The sequence below is a fragment of the Phyllostomus hastatus genome, unplaced genomic scaffold (assembly GCF_019186645.2).
Source record: "Phyllostomus hastatus isolate PE091 unplaced genomic scaffold, TTU_PhHast_1.1 phas_scaffold_1674, whole genome shotgun sequence".
NCBI classification, from domain to species: domain Eukaryota; kingdom Metazoa; phylum Chordata; class Mammalia; order Chiroptera; family Phyllostomidae; genus Phyllostomus; species Phyllostomus hastatus.
Window position 1 is genome coordinate 5,925,708 of NW_025334011.1, and position 17,658 is coordinate 5,943,365.

Below are 17,658 nucleotides of genomic sequence, written 5' to 3' on the forward strand. Positions count from 1 at the left end.
GTATATCAGCATATTGAGTTATACTCTAGGCTAGAGAGTTCCTTCTGTATAAGACTCAATGCTTAAAACTCAGCATTAAGGAAGAGAAGACATTGGCTAAGAAAAATAATTTGTCTCTTCATTCTTTCATTCCACAAACCTTTATCGAGAGCTTATGTGTCAGCTTAGTTCTGTTAGGGTGATACAGACATAAAATAATAACACCTGCCTTTAGGAATTTAAGTATCTAGAAATCATTAGTACCATCAAGTAGCAGTAGGGTTATGTGAACATTGGTCCTTGGTGGGTTTCCCACTATTGAATAGCGTATTTTGCCGTGTATGATGTGCACTTTTTTGCCCAAATTTTTGAGGGAAAAATAAGGATGTGCATTATATATGGGTATAATGATTATACACCATGGGTTAATGAGTGTAACAATCCCGTGTATATTGTACACAAAAATGTGGGTGCTCATTGTACATGGCAAAATATGGGGTAACTGCAGCTTTGCAGCTTTCGGATTTGGCAGCTACCTGCTAGTGGGAATGAAGAGGCGTTGTATTGTCCCAGGGTTTTAATTCCATCGTACTACATTTCTTCCCTGGGGATTGGATTTTGGGTGTTACCCACTGCATGTACATTATTTACTGAGGGCACAGCTATCTGTATTCACTGTTATTATGGACTTGAGCAGCTGTATCACTCAGTTTACTCAGGCACAAGGGGTCATAATGCTCTCCAACCACATGGCTCAGAGGGCGGGGGGACACTTCCACATGGCAGAGTTAGAGCCATGTGCCAAATCTTAGAATACTTCGAAACCAATGGGCCCATTTTCATTTTAACCACTTTGTTAGTTGATCTGAATTCTGGTTGACAGTGATCAGGATGTGAGCTGCCCTGTCAGTCCAGAAAATGATTCTGTTTTAACTATTCCACAGTGTACAAGCCATATGCTGAATTATAACACAACATAAAGCTCAAACATTTAAATGGCAACTGTGACTGCTTGTTCCTAATGAGTCATGCTTTTGTGATACCATGCTCTCCAAATCTCTTCATATCTTGTGGTCAGATCTGCCACAATTTTCTTGAGTTAAAGGGTCTGATATTTTTGTGGCTCTTGAATTTTATTTCTCTAATTGACTGAATTGAGCAGGTGTAGTTTCTATAGTAAATGGGCTATAAATACTGTTGACATTTTTACCTCAAATTTTCTCTGGAAACTTTAGATTGTATATAGGAGTACATTTTAGTGTGCAAAAGGGCTTAGAAGCAGACATTTACTTATTTAAGTGAATGTGAAGGAACCTTTTGCCTATGTAACCTGCAAGAAAGGAGCCATCCCAGCAGACCTTGGGGGACCATGGGAATGAGGTCTGAGGAGCTCAGCTTCCTTCTAGGCACATAGGAGCACTTCACCATGCAAAACTACATGCACTTTCTCATAGGGTGTTAGAAATTAAATTAGCTAGCATCTGAGCTGCATTTGGTGCCATGAAACTGGGAAAGGTCTTAGTCGGAGAACTCCAACTCCTGTTATCTGATTTTTCCTGTTTCCCCTTGAAGAAGTTCAGTTTTCCCTTCTAGATATGTACCATCTGTCAGAATTCACCTTGAGGAATTTCCTTTAAAGTTCAAATGAGGTCATAAATTTAAACCTCAGGTAGAGCTGCAATCATTGCAGTACTCCTTAAGAAAAAAAGTGGTGAGTGAAGTGAATCATTTTGTTTTCCATAGTCCAGGAGTTGATCGATGATTGAAAAGGCCCCCTGCTCTGGGTCGGAACTGAAGCTGCCCCCAGCAGCCAATGCCAGCAAACCTCTGAACTTCATCTGCTGGTGGGTCCGCAGCACGTGCTCGTGTGGGAGAAGTATGCTTGTTCTGAGGACTGCATCTGGCCATAGGTGATGATAAATGTTTGATAGGACTGGGCATCCTTGGAATGCTTTATTTTTCTCTAGAGAGTAGAAATGAGGTTTTGGAAGCTGTGTTAATGGAGACTCATTTGTGCAGCTGCCTTCTGGGTAGAGCTGTTCTGTTTTAGGAAAGCCCTCAGAGGGCAAAGCTTGTTTCTTTTGGAATTGTACATCACCAAGTGACCCAAATTGAGTTATTTCCTTTTCCTAATGATGAAATTCACCAGCAGTTACACACTATTTTTGACTTGAGTCTCTTCTCTAGCACGTATTTGGCTTAACCAAGGATATATGAGGTGCCATGTACTCAATGCTACTTTATTTTTCATGTTACAGTGAACTTATAACATCCATCTAGAACTTCCAGAAATGGGCTTTGATGTGGGTACTTGGATACTCCTTAAGATACTTGATTTCTTTTGGAACTCTAAAAAGATATTGATTTTTGTAAGGTATTGCTGTGGGGGAGGGCAATAGAATGATTTGAGGATGGTCTTATTCTAAGGGTTAAATTTTGTTAAATTGTACCTAGCTGGTGATCTTTATGTATGTGTATTTTTTAAACACTAGAAGTAATTAAATATATCCATTTGATTTAGAAATTGAATTGTTATGATATATATTTATTTGAGCTGTATATGATTATTTTATATACAAGGTGGGACAAAAGTAGGCTTACAATTGTGAGTATGCAAAACAGAGTTTCCTTTTGTATTATTTATTTATTAATTATTATTTTCCATACACACAACTGTCATATCTATCATATATCTATCATATATGAATATATGTCCTTTTTTATTAGATACCGTAGACTGAAATACTAAGTCTGGGGAACAGGATTTGTTAAAGAAAAATAAATCAGAAAGAATTTTTTCCCAAATTTTTAATCTCAAGTTATTCTTACTTGAATGTTAAGGGCACAGAAGTTATTTCAGTAAATTTGCCCACAGAGATCTTTGAGTCAAACCTCAAGTGTAAATAGCCATCTCATTTTCTTTAATTCCGTTATTGGTGGATAAGGTAGATCAGTCTTTTCCTGAGAAGTTATTATTTCTGAGACTTCATGAGTGATCTGTTAGAGACCAAGCACTGTAGTAAACTGAGTTCTTCTCTCTTTGGACACCAAGTGTGGTGCCTTGTTGAGATGTGCTTCTGCTGTTCCAATCTGCTGCGCAGCCTCAGTTTCTGAGAGGGAAGCTGTTAGCATACTGCCCACATGTTCCTAGGTTAAATCAACACCTGCTGTGCTGTTCAAACATTGGTTGGGAATGTGTGTATGTTCTTTTAAATTAGCATTGTAATTTCACATTGTTTTCAAATATAAAACTTAGAAATATTTATTTTACCATACACTATTTATTTATAATATATAGGCTGTCCCATTCAAATGGAGCCTTCTTTTCCTTTTAGAAGCAAATCACCTATCTGTTGTTTTTTATTTGGTGGTTATGAGTGGAAAATATAAAGGTGTATTAGTTTACAACCAGCCCATTAGAAAAAAAAATTGAATGCAAAGGGAGTGAAAAGTCTTTGAGGTCAGGAGCTCAACGGAAGAGTTCTTTTCAAATAACTAGTCTACACCACTCTGCTATAAAATATTTTAATATCCCTAAGGAGAAACATATTATGTTAAAGGCATATAGTAGATAATCAGCCATATACCTAAGCAGATACCTACTAGGTGAAGAGTTAGGGAAAACAGAGTAGGAAAAGTCCCTGTCCTAAGAGTATGTTTATAGGTAGTGGGGTAGACACCACATTTCCACATGCTTAGCAAGGCTTTCCCAAGGAAGTACATAAGAATGGATTCACAATCTGATGATGTAGGCACGAAGTGCTATGAGCTCAAAGGAGAAAGGGCATAATCCTCTGGTTTGGGAAGCTTCATGAAGGAGATAGAATCATGTGCACTGAATTGGAGTAGACCATATGCATCTTCTGCCAGTAATACAGATGAGCAAACACATTGGGATATGAAAGCATTATGACAGGATCCTAAGTTGGCCTCTTGGGTTGGACTGGAGAACTTGTGTAAGCAAAGAGTGGCTGAGAAGTCTGGATAAGTACACTGGGACTGGATCATGGAAGTTTTGCTGATTTATCACAAATGAAAATAGACACTATATTTATAGCATGCCATTATAAATGCATTTGTTTTAAAACTCAAACACTAAGTTTTAATGATGCTTTCCCTCATGTGTGTCCAAGAAATCTTGCTTTGGTATATGGAGTTATTTCCCCAGGGGCAGAATGCTCAAGTTTCTAAGGTTTTGGAATGTGCGGTTTGCTGAGTATGGTGCATATAAATGCAGTATTCCTGTAAGTTTGCTGGGGCAATGCCAATTGGTTTACTATGCATCCCTTTTAATTCTTGTTTTGTTTTTCTCTACAGGTGCTTGTGTCTATCAGGGTTCCTTGTTGGCGGTAGGTCATTCTTAATATTTTCTGTTTATTTCTTTTGAATGTAAAATGCTTGACTGAGGTTACTGAGTGAGTGAGATGACCCTATCATTCTAAAATATGTTTATTTTCCTTCACAGTTTGAGGATTATCCCTCGTCCTGGCACAATCATACTCAATTACTTAATACCTTTTTCAGAGTGAATTAGTTCCATTCGGATACTCAGATATTGAAAGAGAAGTTCAAACACTCAATGCACGATTTGCATTCCGTGGCTGTCCTTGGTGTCTTTTCAGTCAGAGAGAAAATTAGGTCCCATTCTCTTGTCAGATATGAACTAGGGCACAATTTGTTTATCTTGCTGTTGCATTTGCTTCTTCCTTTGAACCGCCTCCAAAAAAGGTATGATTATTAAAATCAGTAAAATATGGAGGATTCTAGACTATTGCTTTGAATTATAAACTTAAGATTTGGTAAACAACAAACAAATTACCATTTTATTGCTGAAACTTTGCCATGTAGAGTAGAATTAATTTTGAATTTAAAGTTAGGATGACTTGGGGGGAAAGCTGAGGCAAGTCTCATGCATTTCTTTCCATTAATAATGTACTGTGGTGCATAACAGTGTGTTTAAGCCTTATTGAAAAAAACCGTCTATGCTCCATCAACTCTAATAAGTGGTGTGACAAGTCATTCTTCATCACTTTTTTATTCTGGTTTAATAAATGTTGTAATAAAAACAGAACTGAAATGGTTGGAAAGGGTTTGCTCATTTCCATCACAACTTGGTATCGACATGTGTGATATTAGTAAGTCATCTTGGATTATCCTTGTGGTGTTGAAATAGATGAGAAATATCTGAAATATCCAACAGTCTAGATACTTGTAGATGTTCACAATAATATTCTTGAATCTGAATTTTATGTAATATCATTACTGGAGATTTGTGGGACTTTTTTCTTCCTTATATTTTTCTATTAAAGAGTCAGGAGAAAGGCATTTTCCCTGTCTTTTTCATTTCATGCTCTTAAAAGCCTACTTTTCCTTCTGTTTATTTTTTAATATATTTTAGGAGTCATTTTAAAATCAATGTGCTATAAAGCACATCATCAGTTTTGGGGAACTATAGTAGCTATTATAGACAAGTCTACATTGTATTTATGTTAATACAAAGAGAATTGCTTATTGTATAGAGTGCTTTGTAATATTCAATATATTTTCATAGCTATTGATCCATCTGATACTCATAATAGACCAGGGAAATAAGCAGGCCACGTATTAGTTTACACCTTCCCTCTTTTCTTTCTTTCTTTTTTTTTGAAGATTTATTTATTTATTTTTAGAGAGGGAAGGGAGGGAGAAAGAGAGAGAGAGAGAAACATCAATGTGCGGTTGCTGGGGGCCGTGGCCTGCAACCCAGGCATGTGCCCTGACTGGGAATCGAACCTGCAATGCTTTGGTTCGCAGTCCGCGCTCAGTCCACTGAGCTACACCAGCCAGGGCTACCTTCCCTCTTTTCAATGAAGAACCAGGATGAGAGAAAGATTAAGAGATTTGCTAAAGGAAATGGACTATTAGAAACAATCCATCTTTTTTGCTCTTGTTGTGCCTTTATCTGAAGAAAAGTGGCTAGACTATCTGTTATATTTGACATTGTTGTGTGTACATTTGAATATGAAAGCATCAAGTATTTGGAGAGATCAATTTGGTCAAGTTAAGGGAGAGACTGTCAGTTGAATTTGCATTTAACAGCTGATCTTGCTCCCCTCTGTTTCTCCATGCCCTGGCTGAGCCCAGGGCTCCTGGCTGCCCAGGACTAGTAGGCTGTGCTCTAGTACACCAGCAGGTCCTGACACCCCCCAGCTGGCTTCTTGGTTTACCAGGACTCTGCTACATTTGTTCCTGGACTTCTGATGTACTTATTATTGTACTTATGCAATTCAATTAGAAAGCAATACACTTAACACAACTAATGAGGATTAGCAGACATTTATTGACAGCCAGTCCTGCTATTTTAGGCTAATTAGGAATGAATGCATCAGTGAACAAACAAACAAAATCCTTGCCCTCATGAAGCTTGAATTGTAATGAGCAATGTACATAGTATGGCAGGTAAGTGCCATGGAGAGAAACAATATAGGGTGGAAAAGGCTGAATGGGGCGAGGATGGCTAGCTGAGATAGGGTGATAGGGAAGCCCTCACCGAGAAGGTGACATTTGAACAAAGACCTGATTATAAGAGCTAGCTCCCTAGATATCCAGGGAAAGAGAATTCCAGAGAAGGGGGAACAGCAAGTGTGAATTCTGAAGAAGTGTGTGGATGTTGGAGCGACCGGTGCACGTGACTCTGGGGGCAGGATGGCAGGAGATGAAGCCAGAGAGGCGGGCGGGGTACAGAGCATGGGGCCTTGTCCTTCCAGCAAAGTAGGTGGGCCATCAGAGGAGCTAGAGCAGAATGACAAAATCTGACTTACCGTTTAATTAAACTGCCGAAATGTGAATGTGAAAAGAAATAACATCCTTGTTTCTAGGGAAACTATGTTGAATACTTTAAAAAGATTCTGTAGAGGTGAGTCACTAAAAATTTGCTGTCAAATTAAGTGTGAGAGAAGCAGCTATGAAAGATTGGGGAACAATACAGAAATCCAGAGAGAGTCTGCATTTGGATTTATTTGCAACTGCTTTAAGTTTTCTTGCACTGTAAGGAACTTCACACTGGACATGAGGATGGTGCGTTCTGAAGATAGTTAAATTGTCCACATAATTCATTGCTGCACTCTCTCCATGTGACCTGGTCTTGAAGAAAGGTGCATGTCAGTGAAATTGAATGAAAGTACATTCAGGCATTTTGAATTAAAGTAAATAATTTAAGAACATTTATATGCTATTCTAGGATTCTCTGATTAAGCAACTCCTTGGGTGAGAGGATTTCCACTGTAAGAGGCTTCACAGTTGGGTCCTGAGGATGGTGGTGTGGTGCCCCTGTCCCTGTAAGTTCTACTCACTTGTGTTGTAGAGCTAGGAATGGCTTCAAGCTCATGTATTCCAATCACTCTGCATTATAGGTGAGGAAGATGGGCAACAATGTGAAGTTCTTGAGTTTCATTCATTTTTCAGGTAAGTAGAAGTAGAGAATGGATCTGGTTGAAAATGGCAGAGCATCAGCTTTACCCAGAAGAATTCCATAAGACATATCAAGCAAATGAGTGCACTGATCTAGTTAACTCTTAACCCACCTTGTGAGGCTTCCTGCCACTGATACCTTTTCAATTGCTTAGGAGGCTTTCACACAGAGTTGGACATTCATGGCTCTTATTTTAATTCCTCCTCCTCTGCTAAAGACCAGCTCTGTGATGGTGAGCAAGTTACATAACCTTCCTGAATCTCTGGCATATCCTATCTGAAATGAGGATAAATGAAACCTTTCCTGGAGGTTTTTTGTAGAGTAAGAAGATAATGTGGGCAAGACACCCAGATGCAGTGCCTGGCATGTGGTTTTCTACTGTAACACATTTTCTTTACTAATCAAGAAGAAGAAGAAGAGAAAGGGGTAGTTATTAAGCATCTGTTATGCATTTCATACTCTCCACAGTCTCAGGAAATAGGTTTTATCTTTACACATGAGGAAATTGCAGCTCAAGGAGTCTACATCACTGGCCCCAAATTACACAGCCAGTCAGTGCTGGAGGAAGAGAGGGTTCAAACTCATTTCTGACTGTCCTGCCATTTCACCCAGCATACTGTTTCTCACAGCCAAGCCAGCATCTGGACACAACTAGCTTATTTCATCTTCAGCCCTATGTGCTCCTCCCCTCTCTGCTGCACCTGCCATGCAGTTGTCTCTGCCAGGCTCTGTCCCGACCTGCAAAGGCCAGCTGTCCCTGGCTAACCCCTTTGAGTTTCATGGAGGCTCGCCTGCACTAGCATGCACTGAATTCACACACCATGCAGGAAACATTTATGGGGTCATTCCAACTTAAAAATATATGGTCACACACACACATTCACACATCCCCAACAATATATTGTGTTATCCAACTTGTGACAGCTCAGTGGACTAGCAGTGACATTCTGTGTGGTCTGGTTCTAAGCCGCATGCAGCTGACTCTCACTCGTGTATGGACTTCAGCTGTCTCTCTTCTCCCTTCTTGAACACTGTCTTCTCTGCCCTTCTCTCCATTCCTCTGGTCAGAAATTACCTGAAGGGTCTCAAAGTACTCAGGAAAGTCCTGTACCTTGAAGAGCACTGACTACTCTACTTTGGGGTGTGCTTCTTCCCTACCATACCCCTGCACCCACAGGCTCTCATGACTTTCTCTAAAGTCAGCCCTTGGGGAAGAGAGAGTGTATGTTAAGCCAGAAATCCATCAGAGGGAAGCTGCCTACTTAATATGTTTAACTGTGACTGGGGCATTGAATGTGAGGAGGGAAATAAATGTATTTCAAAGTTCTCACCTACCTTCTGTTCTTTTCCAATTCCATGAGTAAAAGATGTTCACTTTTTTTTGGCATCACCCCAGGCAAACAATTTTTTGTTAGGTTCTTCCTGGGGGTGGATGGACTCTTCACCTCAGTTTTTGCGTCTTTAAAACAGAGGTGAGCTCTTTACTTCACTGGGTTGTTGTGAGGGTTAAAGGAGATCAACACAAAGCCCTTGCCCTGTGCTAAGTGGCCTACAGTGCTCAATAAGGCTTAGCTGCAGTTATTGTTGCTATAAGGTAGTCATGATCAGAAAATTTGGACAAAACCACACTTCTTCCCTAAACCAAAAGTGTTAAATACTGGGATTTCCCTGCTTGGACTAGCACACTTGAAAGAAAGAAAACGATTGTCAAGGATAATTGAAATGTGGAGGGTTTACCCTCTATGGTATGACACAGTGGAAAGATCCAGCCTTTGGAATTTGAATCTTGGTAATGCTACATACTTGCTGTGTGTCCTCAGCTGTGACATTTAATGCAGAGGACTGTATTCCTCATACAGTTGGTGTGAAGATTAACTGAGAGCAGGCTTCGGAGAGAACTCGGAACTGGGCTTGGCAAGGAACTGGCACACATCTCATGTAGGTGGCACCACAGTGTCTGAGTGGAAGTGACCAAGTGATAAAGGCAGGGGTGTCTGGGTTGGGTTCTGGCTGTGTAATGATGAGCTGTGTAGCATGGAGTAAATTGCTTGATGGATGTGCGGTCTCAGTTTCTAAATTTGTAAAATGAGAGTTAGGTAAGATTGTCTCCAAGATTCTTCAGAGTGCTGTGCTATCCAATAGGAACTTCTCTGCTGATGGAAATGTTCCATTGAGATTTTCCAGTGTGGTAGCCACGGCCCATATATGGTAATTGAATACTTGATGTATGGCTAGTGACACTGAGAAACTGAATTTCAACCTTTGCTTAAAATTAATTAATTATAATTTAAATTTAAATAGCCATATGTGGCACATGGCTACTATATTGGACCATGCAGCTTTAGAGCTTTAAAATTGTTAATATACTCTAGTACTTAAACTTGAATTATAGTCTCATGGATGGTTCTCACCCCTGGTGAAGACTTACTGTAGTGTTATCAGTTGTGAGGAATGTCACAAGAAATTTGTTAGAGTACTTGAGTTCACTATTTGATTATTAGTTTAAATAATTTCAACAGTCATCTCTGTTACAACACTACTCTCCCCATAGTGCTTGATGCGTTCCTTTGAATACAAGAAAAGGGTGGCATTGTACCTGAGCCATCACCCATAACCAATCTTACATATTCCATTTAATATTTTCCTGCAGAGGTACAATTGAGAAAAACTATATATTTAAGATGTACAGGTTGATGTTTTGATATACTTACACATTTTGAAATAATCATCAGAATCGTAGCCATCACCTTACTTAATTGCTATTTCCTTCCTTCCTTCCTTTTTTTTTGGTGGTGAGAACACTTAAGATCTATCTCTTAGCAAAGTTCAAATATACAATATGTATTATTAACTATAGTGACATTGTTGTACATTAGATCTCTAGACCTTGTTCATCTTGACTTACATTTCCCCCTTTACCCTCCCCCTAGCTCCTGAAAACTGCCATTCTGCTTTCTGCTCCATGACTATAACAGTTTAGATTCCACATATAAGTGACACCATATATATCTGTATATCTACATATAGGCATAGGTATATAGATAGGTCACATTTTCTTTATCTGTTCATCTGTTAATGGATATGTAGGTGTTTCCATGTGTTGGACATTGTGAACAATGCGGGAGTTAACATGGGACCACAGATTTCTCCTCAAGGTCTTGATTTCATTTCTTTGAATTTATATGCAGAAGTGGGCTTGCTGGATTATATGGTAGATCTACTTTTAATTTTTTGAGGCACTTCCATACTGTTTTCCAGTGTGGTTGTACTAATTTCCACGCTCACCAAAGGTGTCCAAGGGTTCCCTTTTGTATACATCCTCACCAACACTTGTTATCTTTTGTCTTTAATAATAGACAGCATAATAGATAGGAGGTAATGTCTCACTATGGTTTTGATTTGCATCCATTAAAATTGTTAGAAAATATTTTTGGTGTTTTGTCAAAGTCTAGTATGTTCATGGGAGTATTATCCACTGTTTATGTTGTAGCAGAAAATGTTGAGAAGCTCTGGTCTAATCTATAAGCCTTATTTATTAGGTTTAAGGAAGATTAAGGAAGACAATAAGGGCTCTTCAGTCTTAGTATCTTTTTAAAAAAATCAGTGTGCTATGCCATTACTTTCTTTTTTTGAATCTAAAACAAAAGAGATAGCCCATAGAAGTAAAAATGTCTCAGACTTGCATATTCACCAACATACTCAAGAGGTTTATGAAGAAGAGACATGAAGAATATTTGGTAGCCTTCTCTCTTAAGTGCTCAAAGATCCCTTAAACAGTTAGTACATCTTGGTCAGTGGCTACCATTAAACACCCTACACTTCTCAGCAGTGGCGGACTACTTGGCATCCGGTGGATATACTCAGAGGGAAGCAATAAAATCAGCAATTCCTTAATTTCCCTTAAGAGTACTATTGGGTATTGTAGGATATTGCTGTTTTTCGTTATAGCTTAACAAGAATTAATCATTTTTTAATGCCTCTGCTCCTTCATTTATTTTTAAATATTGAGTCATATGCTTTTAAGTGGGGAAGCTACTCTTTATTAAAATGTACTTATTCTGGGGTAAACACTTCTTTCCTTAGAAAAGCAAATAGCGCATCATCACCATGCTAGTTGCTGGAATAAATTTTGGAAAGTTGTAAGCTTCCTTTAACTAGAGGTATTAAAGTGGAGACTGGACAGTCAGTATGCGAAATGGGGCAGTGGTGGCTTGGTCTAGATGTCTTCCAAGGGACCTTTTAATTTGGGTTCTTACTTGTGTGGACTGAAGGGCAGAGCTGTATGTTTCTGCCTAAGGGAGGCCTTGGAGAGGATGAGGAAATCTCCAGGGTGTACAGGGAATGGTTTCTCCCCTGCCTTTCTTCAAAGGCAGTGATTTTGCACCCGTGGGCGCCAGGTGGTAAAAATTGGGCTGTACGAGATTCATATGATTCTTTTTTCCTTGATGGGTTTTTAAAAATTGTTCATCATAATCAGATGTGCCAGCTTCGTTTTTGGAATTTATATCTTAGAATCCTTGTGTGAGAGGAATAATGTTAGAGATTTTGTGATTTTATTGATGAATAATCCATATGCACTTTCATTCTTATTCATATTCTTGTGGTAGGAACAGATGTTTAAGTTAACAAACACATATCTTATGCTTTGTTTTGAATTTGGAAGATGCAGCTGAGCAGCCATATTAATTTCTTCAAACTATGGTATGTGTGATCATATTTCTTAATTTCTTGGACAGACTATACATTTGCCACACATTTTTTTAAAAAAAAACCTCTTGTCAGTTTTGCTCCAAATTGCCTTACAACCTAGTACCTAATTTTTTAAAACCAGTTGTCTGTTTATAACTACATATGTTCATTTTATTTTTTTATTTATTTTATTTATTTTTTTAAATCATTGTTCAAATACAGTCTTCTCCTTTTTACTCCCAATCCATTCCCCCCTCCCACCCCCCCCCCCCACGTCCCTCCCATTACCACCCTCCCCTTAGTTTATGACCATGTGTCCTTTAAGTTTGTTCCTGTGAACCCTTCCCACTGTCCCCTTAAATTCCCTCTACTCTCCCCTGTGGTCACTGTCAGCCTGTCCTCTATTTCAGTGTCTTTGGTTACATTTTGTTTGTTTCTTTGTTTTGTTATTTAGGTTCCTGTTAAAGGTGAGATCATATGGTATTTGTCTTTCACTGCCTGGCTTGTTTTGCTTAGCATAATGTTTTCCAGCTCCATCCACGCTGTTGCATAGGGTAGGAGCTCCTTCTTTCTTTCTGCTGCATAGAATTCCATTGTGTAAATGTACCATAGTTTTTTGATCCATTCATTTACTGATGGGCATCTTGGTTGCTTCCAGCATCTAGCTATTGTAAATTGTGCTGCTATGAACATTGGGATGTATATGTTCTTTTGAATTGGTGTTTTAGTATTCTTAGGATAGAGTCCCAGCAGTGGAATTGCAGGGTCAAACAGCAGATCCATTTTTAGTTTTCTGAGGAAGTTCCATACTGCTTTCCATAGTGGTTGTATCAGTCTGCAGTCCCACCAGCAGTGCACTAGGGATCCCTTTTCTCCACAACCTCTTGTTGTTTGTTGCTTTGTTTATGATGGCCATTCTGTCTGGTGTGAAGTGGTATCTCATTGTGGTTTTAATTTGCATCTCTCTGATAGCTAGCGATATTGAACATCATTTCATGTGTCTTTGGATTTTCTGTATGTCCTCCTTGGAGAAGTGTCTGTTCAAGTCCTTTGCCCACTTTTTAATTGGAATCCTTGTCTTCTTAGAGTGCAGTCGTGTAAGTTTTTTATATATTTTGGAGATTAAACCCTTGTCTGAGGTATCATTGGCAAATATGTTTTCCCATACAGTTGGTTCTCTTTTAATTTTGATACTGTTTTCTTTGACTGTGCAGAAGCTTTTAATTTTGATGAGGTCCCATTTGTTTATTCTTTCCTTTATGTCCCTTGCTCTAGGGGACACGTCAGTAAAAAAGTTTCTTCGTGAAATATCTGAGATTTTCCTACCTACATTCTCCTCTAGGACTTTAATGGTGTCACCTTTTATATTTAAGTCTTTTATCCACCTTGAATTTATTTTTGTATATGGTGTAAGTTGGTGCTCAAGTTTCATTTTTTTGCACGTGGCTGTCCAGTTCTCCCAATACCATTTGTTGAAGAGGCTATTTTTACTCCATTTTATGTTGCTGCCTCCTTTGTCAAATATTAATTGACCACAGAGACTTGGGCTTATTTCTGGGCTCTCTGTTCTGTTCCATTGGTCTATGTGCCTGTTTTTATGCCAGTACCAGGCTGTTTTGATTACATTGGCCTTGTAGTATAGTTTAGTGTTGGGTATTGTGATCCCTCCTACTTTACTCTTCTTTCTCAAAATTGCAGCAGCTATTCGGGGTTGTTTATAATTCCATATAAATTTTTGAAGTGTTTGTTCTATGTCTGTGAAATATGCCTTTGGTACTTTAATAAGAATTGCATTGAATGTGTAAATTGCTTTGGGTAGTATGGACATTTTGATGATATTAATTCTTCCAATCCATGAACACAGTATATGTTTCCATTTGTTTGTGTCTTCCTTGATTTCTTTCCTGAGTGTTATATAGTTTTCTGAATACAGGTCTTTTACCTCTTTGGTTAGGTTTATTCCTAGATATTTTATTTTTCTTTTTGCTATTTCAAATGGGATTTTTTCCTTGATCTCTGCTTCTGCTGTTTCATTGTTGGTGTACAGAAATGCCTTTGATTTCTGGATATTGACTTTGTATCCCGCTGTTTTGCCAAATTCATTTATTAGGTCAAGCAGTTTTTTGGTAGAGTCTATAGGATTTTCTATGTATACTATCATGTCATCTGCAAACAGTGACAGTTTTGTTTCCTCCTTTTCGATTTGGATGCCTTTTATTTCTTTTTCTCGTCTGATTGCTGTGGCTAAAACTTCCAGTACTATATTGAACAGAAGTGGTGAAAGTGGACAGCCTTGTCTTGTTCCTGATCTTAGTGGAAAAGATTTTAATTTTTGCTCATTGAGTATGATGCTGGCTGTAGGTCTCTCGTATATGGCCTTTATTATGTTGAGGAATGTTCCCTCTATTCCCACTTTGTCGAGTGTTTTTATCATGAATGGGTGCTGTACCTTGTCAAATGCTTTTTCTGCATCAATTGATATGATCATGTGGTTTTTGTCTTTGCTTTTGTTTATGTGATGTATTACATTTCCTGACTTGTGAATATTGAACCATCCTTGCATCCTTGGAATGAATCCCACTTGGTCATGGTGTATGATCTTTTTAATGTATTGTTGGATGCGGTTTATCAGTATTTTGTTGAGGATTTTAGCGTCAATGTTCATCAGTGATATTGGTCTGAAGTTTTCTTTCTTTGTTGTGTCTTTATCTGGTTTTGGAATTAGGATGATGTTGGCCTCATAAAAAGAGTTTGGGAGACTCCCATCTTTTTGGATTTTTTGGAATAGTGTGTGAAGGATAGGGGTTAGCTCTTCCTTAAATGCTTTGCAGAATTCTCCTGTGAAACCATCTGGTCCAGGGCTTTTGTGTGTTGGGAGTTTTTTGATTACTGCTTCAATTTCTTTTGTTGTTATTGGTCTGTTCAGGCATTCTGCTTCTTTTTCATTGAGTTTGGGAAGATTATATTTTTCTATAAATTTGTCCAGTTCACCTAGGTTTTCAAATTTCTTGGCATACAGTTCTTTGTAGTAATTTCTTACAATCCTTTGTATTTCTGTGGTATCAGTTGTAATCTCTCCTCTTTCATTTCTGATTGTGTTTATTTGGGTCTTCTCTCTTTTTTTCTTGATGAGCCTGCTTAAAGTCTTGTTGATTTTGTTTATCTTTTCGAAGAACCAGCTCTTGGATTCACTGATCCTTAGAATTGTGCTTTTAGTCTCTATGTCATTTAATTCTGCTCTGGTCTTGGTTATTTCCTTCCTTCTGCTTGCTCTGGGCTGCCTTTGTTGTTGTTCCTCAAGTTCTTGTAGACGTAAGGTTAGGTTGTTTGTTTGGAATGTTTCTAACCTTTTTAGGTGGGCCTGTATCCCTATGAACTTGCCTCTCAGGACTGCCTTGGCTGTGTCCCGTAAGTTTTGTGTTGTTGTGAGTTCGTTTTCATTTGTTTCCAGAAACCTTTTGATTTCTTCCCTGATGTCATTCTTGACCCATTCATTGTTTGATAGCATGCTATTTAATCTCCATGATTTTGAGTGTTTTTGGTTTTTTTCCTTAGGGTTGGTTTCTAGCTTCAGTCCCTTGTGGTCTGAGAAAATGCTTGGTATGATTTCAATTTTCTTGAAATTCTTGAGGCTTGTTTTGTGTCCTATCATGTGGTCTATCTTTGAGAATGCTCTGTGTACATTTGAAAAGAATGTATATTTAGCTTCTTTTGGATGGAGGGCTCTGTATATATCAGTAAAGTCCATTTCATCAAGGGTATTGTTCAATGCCACAATATCTTTGTTGATATTTTGTTTAGAAGATCTGTCCATTTTTGATAGTGGGGTGTTAAAATCTCCCACTATAATTGTGTTGCTGTCCATATCTTTCTTGAAGTCCTCTAAGATTTTCTTTATGTATTTGGGTGCTCCTATGTTGGGTGCATATATATTTACAATATTTATGTCTTCTTGATGGATTCTTCCCTTGAGTATTATGAAGTGACCTTCTGGGTCTCTCTTTATGGACCTTTTTTGGAAGTCTGTTTTGTCTGATATGAGTATTGCTACCCCAGCTTTTTTTTCCTGTCCATTTGCTTGGAAGATTTGTTTCCAGCCCTTCACTTTCAGCCTGTGTAGGTCTTTTATCCTGAGGTGGGTCTCTTGTAGACAGCATATATGTGGGTCATTTTTTCTTATCCATTCAGCTATTCTGTGTCTTTTGATTGGAGCATTTAATCCATTTACGTTTAAGGTTATTATTGATAGGTACTTATTCATTTTCTTTTATGTACGAGTGTTCCTCTCTCTCACTCTCTCTCTTTTCCTTCCCTTCCTTAAAGCAGTCCCTTTAGGATCTCTTGCAGAGCTGGTTTGGTCGAGGTGTATTCTTTTAGACTTCTTTTGTCTGGGAAGCTTCTTATTTGGCCTTCTATCTTGATCGAGAGCCTTGCTGGATATAGCAGCCTTGGTTGCAGACCTCTGGTTCTCATTACCTGGAGTATTTCTTGCCATTCTCTTCTGGCTTGAAGTGTTTCCATTGAGAAGTCAGCTGTTAGCCTTATTGGGGGCTGCCTTGTATGTTACTTCCTTTTTCTCCCTTGCTGCCTTTAAGATTCTCTCTTTGTCTTGAAATTTTGCCATTTTAATTATGATGTGTCTTGAGGTGGGTCTCTTTGGGTTCCTCTTGATTGGGACTCTCTGTGTTTCCTGGATTTGTGTGACTTTTTCTCTCATCAAATTAGGAAAGTTCTCCTTCATTACTTGTTCAACTAGGTTTTTGATCCCTTGCTCTTCTTCTTCTCCTTCTGGTATCCCTATTATACGGATATTATTACGTTTCATATTGTCTTGCATTTCTCTTAATCCCTCTTCATTCTTTCTGAGCCTCTTTTCCTTTTCTTGCTCTTTCTGGATGTTGTTTTCTACTTTGTCCTCCAGCTCGCTAATCCGATCTTCTGCTTCATCGATGCTGCTTTTCATTCCTTCTACTGTGTTCTTCAGTTCAGAAATTGTATTCTTCATTTCCTCTTGACCTTTGTTGAGAGTTTCTATTTCCTTTTTCATGTTTATATAGTTTGCAGTGAGATTGATGTAGTTTCCCTCTAATTTCTGAAAACTCAATGTGAGTTCATTGAACTTCCTGGTAATCATTGTTCTGAACTCACTGTCTGATAGTTGAGTTGCCTCTGTTTCATTTAGCATTTTTCCTGAGGCTTCCTCGTTTCCCTTCAGTTGGGGGTTGTTTCTTTGTTTTCTCATTGTTCGTGTGTTTCTTCTTTTTTCTTCTTGTTTGTTAATTTGATCTGTTCTGATTCCCTGTAATTATGGTGTGAACTTCTGTGGTAGAATATTTGTGAGATTCAGTGGTGCAATCTCCTTCGTGTATCCTGGTGTTCACAGCTTCCTCCTACTCTTTTTTGTGATCGTCTGGTTTTTCCGTGATCACAATAATTTTTGATGTCCTGCTTTCAAAAGTGATTCAGTAACCTAGTCCACTTGCTCTGTTTCTCCACCAATCTGCGAGTTTCCCTCCTCTTCACAGAAGCCGAGAAAAACG

The 17,658-nt window shown here is 38.5% G+C and overlaps 1 protein-coding gene across 5 annotated transcripts in view; it reads left to right on the forward strand.

The window, feature by feature from the left end:
• The window catches only part of FRAS1 (Fraser extracellular matrix complex subunit 1), a 428,720-nt gene that overhangs the window by 4,153 nt on the left and 406,909 nt on the right, over positions 1-17,658 (forward strand). For all 5 annotated transcript variants that reach the window (XM_045857864.1, XM_045857867.1, XM_045857865.1 and 2 more), the window contains exon 2: positions 4,297-4,328. In XM_045857864.1, the coding sequence (XP_045713820.1) occupies positions 4,297-4,328 (32 nt within the window). The remainder of the gene's footprint in view (positions 1-4,296; positions 4,329-17,658) is intronic.